This window comes from Gopherus flavomarginatus, chromosome 1, assembly GCF_025201925.1.
Source record: "Gopherus flavomarginatus isolate rGopFla2 chromosome 1, rGopFla2.mat.asm, whole genome shotgun sequence".
In the NCBI taxonomy this organism is placed as follows: domain Eukaryota; kingdom Metazoa; phylum Chordata; order Testudines; family Testudinidae; genus Gopherus; species Gopherus flavomarginatus.
Window position 1 is genome coordinate 170,301,926 of NC_066617.1, and position 12,449 is coordinate 170,314,374.

The 12,449-nt window shown below is 40.1% G+C and overlaps 1 protein-coding gene across 6 annotated transcripts in view; it reads right to left on the bottom strand.

The window, feature by feature from the left end:
- CBLB (Cbl proto-oncogene B) overlaps window positions 1-12,449 on the bottom strand; it is a 211,671-nt gene that overhangs the window by 64,021 nt on the left and 135,201 nt on the right. For all 6 annotated transcript variants that reach the window (XM_050957210.1, XM_050957208.1, XM_050957209.1 and 3 more), the window contains 2 exons: window positions 8,700-8,831; window positions 3,766-3,969 (listed from right to left, as the gene is read on the bottom strand). In XM_050957210.1, coding sequence (XP_050813167.1) covers window positions 3,766-3,969; window positions 8,700-8,831 — 336 coding nt within the window. The remainder of the gene's footprint in view (window positions 1-3,765; window positions 3,970-8,699; window positions 8,832-12,449) is intronic.

Genomic DNA, 12,449 nt, shown 5'->3' on the forward strand with positions numbered 1-12,449 from the left:
GGATTCATTTGCAATACAGTAGATCCTCAGTTATATGAGCACTAATCTTACAAAAGACCAATTATATGAACCATTTTTTTCCAAAGGAAAAAATAATAATTGCAAGATGAAATTGATGTTGATGAACAAGTCAACATCCCTTCACATTCCAATGCCTTAAATGCGTTGGAAATTACCTTGCAATGGTTCAAAGAATATGAAGAAAGTGATGTAAAGCATCACATGGCTTATGGACCGCACCTACTCTAATTCTGAGATGTTCAATTTTATAAACCTCTTTAAAATTATGAATTTCTCAATACCCAATTAGTTTGGAAAAATAGGAGCTCTACTGTACCTAGCTAAGATGACAGGATCCACCGAAAAGTGAACTGTTTATTCCACTGATTCCTTTAGAAAAACCAAGATGGTTTGTGATAAGCAACTACTCTTCCTCCCCATAGAATCTCTACTGAGGGGTTCTGGAGGATTTTATCTTGCCACCTCCCCCTGGTTAAAACATGTATGTCAAAGCTGCTAGGTCATGGTGAGCAATTCTGCGTTGCAGTATCATCAACATGCTGCTTCCTTACTGCACTATGATTCTGTGTTCTCTTTGCTTCCACACTGCTCAGCGGAGATAGGGCTTTGTAAGACAGATGACTTACTTTTAATACGATAAGATGGAGCTGACAATGGTGAGTAGGAAAATGTATCCTGAGGGAATCACAAAGGCTATAATAACTACTGCCTCAGCATAGAGGCCTTAGCAGATTCCCCAAAACAGTTCCAAGTGTTTAACCATCTTTGGCTGGCCAGAGACTGCAGACCTTGTCACAGTACACAGGTCTTTCTTACCTCTAGGCTGAACAACTGCAATGTGCTCTATTCAGAGTTCTCAAAGGAGACCACTCAGGAGCTGCAGTTAATGATGAACACGCCCACCCATCCTTCCTCAGAGCAGGATGATATGAACATATAGCATCTGTGATTCATGTTCTATGCTATCTCATAATATGCTTCCAAGTGCAATTCCTGGGCTTCATCCTGCTGGCTTAGGACAGTGCTTAGCTCTAAGACTGCCTCTACTTTGATACAGCACCAGGATACTAGTGATCAAACAGAATGCTTTTGCTGTTTATCATCAGGGATGAATGCCGGGGCAGATGAGCCTTCCCAGTGGAGTGGACATATCTCTGGAAGTTGCCTCCTCCTGTGCGCCTGTCACAGCCCACATCTGGCCACTGCCAGGACATGGGGCAAGACAGTTTAAAAATAAAATAACTGCAGCGTTCTCAGCTAGGTGACCTTTACTGGCCAGTGTGAGATTTCGGACACAGTCAATTTATTAGCTCTTCAGAGATGATGCGTTTGTGCTTTAATTTAACGGTGCACAAATAGGGAGCTATGGAGAGGTAGGCCGTACAAATCCCTGGAATAAATGAGCATGTGTGAATGAAGCAGTAAGAGCTAGTTTTATGCTGCTGCATTTCATATGCACAATATGAGTCTGGATCAGCAATGTAGATTTGATTTAAAATCCCATATGCTGGGAGGCCAACCAACAAATTGAAATAATAAGACAATAGAAAAAACACAATAGTGTTAGTTAAAGAAAGCAAGAATCCCAATACAGCAATATTCTACAGCAGTAAGAAGAAAGTCTTTACTACCTTATGTGATGCCCTGCAAAAAGCAAATGGATCATAGCCATTTTAAATTTCTAGGAGCAGACAGAAGAAATGGGTGGTCACAGTTCAGCCACAGAGATGGGAACAACAGTAAAATCAGTTTCAGTCCCTATAAGCTGCTCTTCAATTTTCTGGAAATACACATGATCTGTTCTGAGACACTTACTTTTAGAGTATGGGAAGGCACATGCATGGATTGGCTGAAAGAACTAAATGAATGAGTTTACCATCTCATCTCTACTGCACAAGCAACTCAAGTGACATTGTGCAATAAAGCCATGAGGGACAGAGCCATCATGTAGCCTCAAACACATTAAAAAGCACTTACTGAAACCAATAAAGAATGCAAAAAGATTAAAACCTATGTAATGCCACAGGGAAAAGTGTTTCTTCTAACAAGCTCAGAAGAAATGTTGAATATGAAGTGATTTGAAGACAGAAGCAAATGTTTGAAAGAGCACTACCAAAAGGCTCTGTATAAACCCTGAAGCTGTCCCCCCACAACCTTGCAGGGACCTTGGGACGCTCTCTCTTGCTCCGGAACTATGTGTGGGTAACACTCCAGACTGTTCCTGTAGCAGCTGCATTGATTGATTGATACTGTATTGATAAAAGTGGTTGGACCATATCCTGTCTCTGGCTTTGCAACCCAGGAAGACTTGGAGCAAGTGCAAAAGCCATGGGGAAAAAGGTATTTGCACCCCTTAACTGGCACTGAATCCAAGCAGAGGCCGTTGCAAGAACATCTCCAGATCAGGAGGGAACATTGGGCTGAAATTCATCCAACTCACTTTCAAGTGGAAAATGCAAAATGGTAAATTTCAGGGGCAAACAAGAATTGAAAAAGGCTGGAGTAACTTTGGAAAGACAATGTTTCCGGTCTTCAGAACTAAAATGATTAGCATCTGGCCTTTGCTGAATGTAAAGTAAGATTCATGGGCAGTGGAGAGGATGAATCTGAAAGCTTTTAAAATAGTTTTAAAGGAACTGAGTGAAATGCTGAACACGGACTATTCAAATTAAATAATCTAGTTTATGCCTTGCTCTTCACTGTACTACATACTACTGTTGGGTACTTAATGGTTTGTGATGGTTTTTTAATCAATTTATCTCTGATAAAAGCTTATTGTATTATACCTGGTCATAAAAGTAATATTATGAAAGCCGATCAACTTAAGGCTAAAAGTTCTTCAGTACCACACACGGAAGTTAGGGTATGGTTGGCAATAAAAAGGCAGAGATGTGGTGGTGAATAGCTTCCCAACATCAGTCAGTTTTTCAAGAGAGAGATAATGATGCTTCTGACACAGGAGGTCTGGAAGAGTATCAGAAATGGCAGTTAAACCTCAAACATACTGTACGTAAATGAGGACATTGATTGATTCTGGGATAAAAGAATAGAGTGCTCTTTAATAAAAGCAAACACAATGATTGGGTAATGATCAATTAAGATGTTACAGGTTGAAGAAATAATTCCAAAATTAATATTTGATCTAGTATGTGGCCTTTGTACAAGGTTTTGTAAAAATAGCACATTTGAAAAGACAGTGATGCAAAAAAAGATAACATTCCATGAGAGTCCCTGGACCCCAATATAGTAATAAAATCTGAATACTACAAATTTAAAATAAATTGGCATAAATGTGTAAATAAAAAAGCAATAAGGTTCACAATATCCAGCCAACTATACCAAAAACAAGGAGTACAAAGGATTCCAACTAAGGTCAATGATTAAGGGGGAGAAGGGCCAAAGATAAACCTGCTACAAGTTTTTTTTTTTTTAAAGCCTAATACCAAACCAGGGCCAGATTCTTAGCTGGTAAACTGATGTAGCTCCACTTTACTCAAATGAGTTAACCCAATTTACCAAATATGTGAAGGTGACTCATTTTCCCCATTCAATAGACAAGAATATTCTACTCTTGTTTTGATTCATTTTTACAGCTATTGTTTTTATGAAATGCATAGTTCTTCACCATCCCGAGATCTATTCAGTAAACTACAAGAACTTTTAATGTGCAATTACACTACTCACTGGTTACTACAGATTTACAAATGTATTTGATTCAGCATGATGCAATCATTAAACATTTACCTTTCGTACTGAAGCCAACCGATTCATCATTAAAGATTCTTCTCTGTCATCATCATCGTCCAAGTCTAGCATGGGCATACTAAAACTATCTATAATACTACAGCACCTGGAGTTTTCATCCCTTGGATCAAAAGGGTCTACAATTATTGGTTCAGTTCCTTTGATTTCACATCGGCAGAAAGGACAGCCCTGACCATCGGATTCCTGTACAAAAACAAAAGTATTCTTTTAAACAGAGGGTCATATTCTTGTTTATGCTAAGGTCCCTCTATCGGATTCTGGCAATGTGTAAAGAGATCTTGGTGCAAATCAGAAACCCATCCACAGATATTTTACTGGACAAAGTAATTCATTCCATTAGTGGCCTGAATTTTATACACACACACACACACACACACACACACACACACCCATCCATCCATACACACACACACACACACAAAACATGGTCATCATTGCAAATGAGGTTGTTTTTTTTTAAAAAGTTGACTTTTAAATAAAATCATCATCAAAACATAATTCTCTAAACTGTTAGCTTGAAACCACCAAAACGCCAAATATAACATTTTGCCTTTTAGGCTTACATTTCAATGCTCATTCACAGATAGACATCAGAAAAACCAAAACCATAGTTCTCAGTGATGTTTGACTGCATTGTTAACAAACACATGAACAGAAGCTTTTCTGTTTGTTAGCTCTGCAAGAAATTAGGTCAAGAGCTTTTCATACACATGATTTTTGTGTCAGTCATCAAAATCTTTGATGAAACATCTCTTAAGAAATGCCCAGGTAGTATACCCAGTGGCTTTCAAAAAGGCAGATTGTTTGCCTTTCTTATTTAAGTAATCCCATAGACTACACTGGTGAGAAAAGCAAGCAAGATTTGGCCCTTCAACTATATTTTAAAACTCTAATGGATAAGATCACATCTTACAGAGTAATAGTAAAAGTAACTACCAAAAAAAATTGTTTTTGACTGGCATGATGTGTATGTGACCACTTCTGCATTGTATTAATTCAGATCTGCATCTGAACTGTAGAAGTCAAAACTGATTTGATTTAAATTCAGAAATTATGTTAAGATTTCCGGGCTTCCTGTCTATAATTCTGACACCTTTTATTTGTAATGTTAGATAAAGAGTTGGGTAAAGAGCGATAAGGGCATCAGTATTAACTCACCGCTTACAAAAAACTATCCTGAAATTTCAAGCAAGCTCAATTCAATTCTTAAGGATGAAAGAACAGACCTTATTTTATCTGGCAGTACTTTACTGTCGCCTATAGTCTGTCAACATTAGTCCTCTGACTAATGCTTTACAGTCTATCAGGGCTGGTCCACACTAGGGGGGGGGGGAAATCGATCTTAGATACGCAACTTCAGCTACGTGAATAACGTAGCTGAAGTCGAATATCTAAGATCGGATTACTCACCCGTCCACACCGCGCGGGATCGATGTTCGCGGCTCTCCGTGTCGATTCTGGAACTCCGTTGGGGTTGATGGAGTTCCGGAATCGATATAAGCGCGCTCGGGGATCGATATATCGCGTCTAGATTAGACGCGATATATCGATCCCCGAGCAATTGATTTTAACCCGCCGATACGGCGGGTAGTCTGGACGTGGCCTCAGTGTACCACCCCTTAAGGCAAGAAAACTAGAGTGCTGTATCATGTCTGCAGTAACTTTTTCCCCTCAAGTGCTTCCATTTACAAGCTTAGTGCTGAATTTCACTTCTGTATCTGAAGATCCAGTACATTAATTACTAACTAAGGGGAGTAGGCATGTTACTCACTGACTAAGCAGAGTTATGTAAAGCAAGCATGTATACTTATCCTTTAATGCTAAATAAAAAATAAGGACAGACTTTCATCCTTGTCCTATTTTTTGAGATAGTATCCCACACATTTCTTGATTTATTGGGCTGACATCAGTACTAGGACCCAAAACCCTAACCAACAGTTTAAACACAACTTCATTTTGAGGGAATCTCTTTTGTGGTTGGATCTATCACGTATTCCTTTTACTTTTCTAGGCAACTAACATGTTGCAGAGCAGACTCCCCTCTCCCTCCACAAAAAGTAATTATTACTCTGTTTTCTCTGCTACCTACTGATGTCAGCAGTGTTCACGGTGGACTATAGACACTTTACGTGCCCCACCTGGACAGAGGATGCTTCCGGTCAAACTAGTTTCTCTTCACCAAGCTAACTAAACAGTACAAAGTGTCAACATTTTTCACATACACAACTGCACATGACCATTGTGTTGCTGAATAATGAGCAAAGATTTATGAAAACTTTTAATATGAATATACTGTACAAAGTAATACAAGCTCATAGCATTTACAAATTCAGCGTACAAACCCCCTACCTTTAAGCACATGGAGTTCTCCTATTGAAATCAATGGTCCTACTATTGAGCTTGAAGTTCAGGGTGTGCTTACATATCTTCCTGAACAGGGTCCTTAGAGACCCTAAAATTGAACGTATTTCTGACTGCAATTAGTTATACTATAAAAATACATGCCACAGAACAAAACGGTTTTACATAAATGGTAATATCAGGTGACACAAGTATGGTACATCTCAGAAATAATCAGCTAAGGAAACTGCCTTGAAATACATAGCCTTTCACCTTCAGAACACTGGTTTCAATCAAATCTAATCTGTCTTGAATGTAAATTGTCACCTAAGTACCATTGGGCTGCTTTTGTGAAAGAAGTTGAACTAATTACTTCTGATAGCATTTGTGGCCATATCACAAAAGAAACCATCACAATTGTCATCATTGTTGAAAGTCTGAGAAGAGATGCCATGAACTGCATGGACCTACAGTGGTTACCATTACACAGTCACAAGAAATATCTCCCTAGGGCTAGCATCCGTTGCACAGTTATATCATAGAAGTAGCCCTACAGAACAATGTTAGTGCATGCTAAAATGGCAGTGCAAGGAGGCTTCTATTTATGCTGCTTGTACTGTACTTTGCTTGTCAGAGAATTCCATTTTCCATGACTGCCAGTCTGCCCTCACCTGTTCACCTCATCATGTCTAGTAACACAAAAATAAAATTGCCATCAGCCGAGTTTTGCATGCTACAATAGTAAATGAAAACAAGAAGTGATATCTACAGGCATAGACATGCCAAAATATACCTACCCATGCATAAACATGTACATAGCTATGTTATGGCAAAAACTGAATATGTAGCTCCCATATTCTGCATAAGTTTAGACATGATGTAGAATAATGCAATTTTGTATACATCTATACTGCTAACAGAACAGACTGTTACAGTTCAGAAAAAATAGTTTTCTGGGGGGGAAGAATTGTTAATGACCCTTTTACTGTCTGTGTAATGTAAAAGTAATAAGCTAAATTAAAGATTCCCAAATAAAAGACCGTTGCAAAGTGACTTCCACTGTATCACATTTAGCATTCTATGAAGATCTGAAGTTGCTTATTCAATTTACTAAATAACACAGATATTTCACTTTGAGGGAAAAAAGTACTGGAAACCTCTCCTGAGGCATGTCTAATGAGCCATTATGACAGCAATTAAACACTAACCCACTGGCAGCCTGTAACAACTGACATTGCTACAGTATGTTTCTTCATCTTCTCATTAATTATACAGGAGTTAAATCTGCAATTAAGTTTGATTAAATTGAAAATGTAATTGCTAATGGAAGAAAAACCCAGTGCTCATTTTTTCATTAAGAGTTGCCTTGCTAATGATTACACTTTAGCTGGGAATCTGAAAAAGATTTCTGATCAGATTTTGAGCCAGAAGGCGCTCCACTGAAGTTAGTGGAGGTACGCCAGCATAAACAATGAAAATGAGACAAGAATCAGGGCCTCTATTTCTATTCTTCTCATTCATTATTTGTATTACAGTTGCACCCCAAGATTGGCACCTCATTGTGGTACACCGTGTACAAATACATTAAGTGACAGCAAAACAGGCAGAGGAAAGATGAGGCAACTTTTCAGTAATACTGAAAAGATTCATTTTCAAAAGAAACATCAGGCGAAATCCTAAAGCTGTGATCTGTAATGAGGAATAACCTCTCTCTCTGCATTTTTAAAGGTTTTGCAACCCACTCTCTCTGCAATTTTTAAAGTCATCCTGCTGGTTAAATATGCTGAACTAAAGGCACTAACGCTCTTTCTCCACAGAACTGATATAGCGTGGACAGGAGCTAGACAGACTTCCCCAAATTGTGCCACCACAAGCTCTTTCCAGCACATTCACTTCTGTAAGTGAGAGAAGTGAGTGCACAGATGGTCAACAACTGTAATAAAAGACTGTGGAGGTAGGTTTTTTTGATGCTGGCACCGTCTGCTGGGAAGTAGACCGAGATCATGAACTCATTTTTTACAGGCCAATCACTATCAGAAGGTAAACGTGTTACTACCATCATGAGTGCAATCTGAACCAGTGACCTAGTAGTTAAAAACTCTCAAATGCATTTTGTCCCCTCATTCATGTGAACTGATCACTAGGGAACACTATAAAGACCTCATGCATCACAAAACCCGTATAGTCAATTATATAACTCCCAGCTGCTGCCTGCCCTCACCTTTCCCTCGGCTTACTTCATAAAGCAACCCTCATGGTTGAGTGGGCAACCAGTGGCCCAGCATTCATCTCCTCACTAGGCCCTGATCTGGGGTTTCTAATAGCTGCAATCAGCAAATGCACTCACCAGGCCACGCAGCTTAGATGCTAAGGATTCCTGTATTCGCTTTCCCAGGTGCAAGAATTAAGCCCATAAATTGTACTGAGTTTACCATTTTAAAAGTGTATCACTGGTTGTGACCTTACTGAATGCCAGAAAAGGATGAGGTGAACAATAAAGACACACTGTAAACAGCAAGGGCAATAATAAAGCAATTCCTCCTTATTGTCTGCTGCTTGAATTATGACTGTACCTGCCATGCTGTAAGACACGAAGTGCACATGAGATGTCCACAAGGCTCAATCTTCACATCTTTATCATTCTCTGCACAGATTTTACACAGCTGGAAAGTAGAACCCATTTCACAGTACAATTCATATTGTTCCTGAAACAAGAGAAAGTCAAGGTCAGTGTCATTAGTATGATCAGTAAATTGTGAAATATGCTTAAATACTACTTACGGCAAGCACATTATACTGGACTTCCCACCCAGCTTACCTTTCTTAGCAGTACATAGTACTATTGTAACAACTATTTGACAGCCATATGGAGATTACAGACAATCCAATTTTTTTTCTTCTTAAAAAAGACATTTAATAGATCTGTTCTTCTAATGCCATTTCTATAAACATTATTAATAAAATAAAATGTGTGTTTCTAAATTATCTCACTATTGGAAATATATTCAAATTATAAAAAGGAACAGTATTAACTCCATCATCAACTTTTAGGACAAGACGTTACTTTGGAAAATTTAGGGGGGAGGGGTCCAGAATCTAATAGTAAGTATCATTAATAAAATCAGAAACATGAAAAAGCACTGGACTGCATAGCTCTGTTTCTGGCTCTCAGGTTTTATAAGTGTAAGTAGCTTTGAGGTTGCTTTAACTCCATCATTCCACAGCTTGGAGTTTGGGAAGGTGTGACCCGGCTTCTCCATGTGATCAGCTATTACAGAGGGCTATGCCTTTCTCAATCGTCATTTCAATGCCAAGAAAAGGATATTGTCTTCCTTGTTTGTAATTCAGAAGAGGAAAATGAACAAGAGTCTGGAGGTCACAGTGGAGAATGAACAGGAGGTAAATTATGAATCACAATAATAGTGATTTTTATATAGTTTATTTTTAGTGTGAATCTAGTGCTGGTGCAAAATGCTGGATTGACAGCTGCGAGGAACCAATTCCTTTATTTATGCACAGAACAGACATAGTACGGTCAACGGAAACATGAGTTTCTCCACTCTGCCCTCACGTGCTTCAACATATATGCAGAGAGACCACCCCTTAGCGTAAGAAGAGCTCGTTCTGCACATCTCATTCAGTCCTTAGCCTCCCCATAAGAATGCCAACGTGGGAGCCATCTGCGATGGTGGTTATGGAGATGTGCTCACTGTCTATTTGGGAATAAAGACTGAACTTTCTTGTATGCTACTGAACAATAACTGATGACACAGACTCGCTGAATGGCATTAACCTCATCCCCTCCCACCTGTCTATTTCAACTGGAAGCTCTTGGGGAAAGAGTCTCTTTCTAGCATTGTGTATTTGTTCAGTAATCATCATAATGGGGCCCTGATCCCAGTAGAGGCCACTAGGAGCTACTGTAACATAAATAACTCAAGTTTATGGCTTCATGAGAGTATTTGGGTAACATGGGTACCAATTTTATGGCTGTGTGTCTAGAAGCATTATGTGCGCTCGCTGTGCTGTTGGGGCAGGCAGCGCCACCCGACTCCCCAGGCAGCCAACTGTAACAAACTGCAAACTGATGACTTGGGCGAGTGTGTGTAGTTCTGGGAGATTTTTGCTGATTTGTGCAGGTGAATGAAAGGTGTGTCCTAAAGTGAGGGGCTACATGTATTTGGTGTTACTCTGTGTGTGGTTGTGTTCATTTGTTGTGGTAGCAAATAAGGGCTGTGTGCTGCAGTGAGGGAGTGTGTGTGTGGTTTGAGTCATTTTGTGTGTTAGTTCAGGTGATTCGTGTCTACAGGTGTGCTGGGAGATGTGTTGATTGCCCTGGGAGGTTTCTGTTTAGTTGTGCAGGAGGCAAATGAGGGGTATGTGCTGCAGTAAGGGGCTATTAAGAGTCCTGGTTGTGTTGATTTGTGGCAAATAAAGGGGCATGCTGCAGTGAGGGGCTACTGTGCGGGGGGAGTGTGCTGAAGAATTTTGTGTTGATTTGTGCAGGTGGGGTGTGTGCTGTGGTGAGGGGCTCTCTTATATAGAGGGGTATGTTGTGTGGTTCTGTGGGTGGTTTTGGAGAACAGCTTTTGATAAACATTTTCTTACATTGTGTGCTGAAGGGGTTATAAAGTTTAATATTTTGTAATAGTGATGTGGGGACAGGGAAGTAAAGTAAGGCTTGGAAGTCTCTTTGAAGTCTCAATATCCAACTGTATAGAGCTTGCAGAAAGAAAGTACGTGGGGTATTATCGGAAGGTTACTATTTCCTAGTGTGTGTCTTATTTTTCCCTGTGTGTGGGGGGGAGGGATAGCTCAGGGGTTTGAGCATTGGCCTACTAAACCCAGGGTTGTGAGTTCAATCCCTGAGGGGGCCATTAAGGGAACTGGGGTAAAAATCTGGGGATTGGTCCTGCTTGGAGCAGGGGGTTGGACTAGATGACCTCCTGAGGTCCCTTCCAACCCTAATAGTCTATGATTCTATGATTCTAACTATGGCAGTTGGGCCAGGTAATCCATCATTTGTACAGTCTTGCTCATACAACCAATGCAACTGTTGCATGTAAATTGCCTGTAAATTGAGCCTGGTGATTGGTTGAGTTATCTCTGACATTACAGTGGTCTAGGACTCTCGGCATGGCATAGATACACGCCTTACTGCAGCTGTACACAGCCCAGGGTGTAATACCTAAGGTCAAAAAAACTATGAAAATAAAAATTGAATGATAACAGACCACAAAGCCCACTGACAATTAAACCTGGTGATATGCTAAACAAAACACTCTCAACCGTGCTGGTAGCGGTTTCCATTGCTTCACACTGACTCAACGGACTTTCTGTCTTCAGAGTGATAAGACAGACAAGATAAGACAACCCTGCAATCTTTATATATAACAGATGAAACACAGATGTAGCAAAAGCTTCCAGAATTGAGAAAGGGTTTGAAGGTAGGCAGGGAAATTATTTACACCGTGATACAGTTTTTAGTACTAAGGAAAGGAGGTTCACAAATTTAGGAAAAATCGACTAAATTAAGGACTCAAGTCAGATGACAACAAGCAGATGGAATAAGGTACTGGGAAAAAGTAAAGAGCATGCCCCAGACTCTCAACTGCCACCAGTATGCACCAAGCACAGTTGTGGTGCTTCCCCACAGATGAGCCATGAGCAGCAACTTGCTCCTGGAGCCAGTTCTACATCGCCTGTGTCATAGTTTCTAGCAGCCCCAGCTGTATTCTGAACTATACCAGTTAGATATGCTTGAAGGGATCCCGGGTTCATGGACAACAGCAGCATTCCAGCCCATCCTCAGTACTGGAGAAGGTGACTGGGAGGGTTCTAGAATAGAGCCAGCTATGCTGGATTTATGCTACCTAGGAATTCCCTCATAACAGGGGAATCAGCAGCAGTCAGTTAAACAGCTTTCCCGCTGCCAGAGCCAAGCAATGCAGCTAGAATAAGAGGTGAGGATTTGTCCCTTTGACTTCAACATACATCAAGACTGACTTTTGGAGAAGAAGGGAACTATTCAGACGGGCAGTAGGGGGTTCTTAATCAAAAAGAGCAAGAATTTTGGGCCAGGTGGCCTTTTCCTGCATGTAAAAACATCTACATAGCCCTAGGCTTCATTCTTTCAACATTAGTATAAAGAACACAGGGAGAAGAAGGGTGCCAGCCTTCTGGAACTTTCCACACATTCCTCAGACAATCATTTTAGAAGGTCTCCTATTCAGGGACAAACATTTTAATAATGAGTTCCCACTAATCCTATGTGTTGCAAATAACATTTTTCTTCCTGTAAATTCTGCAAACATGGTACACAA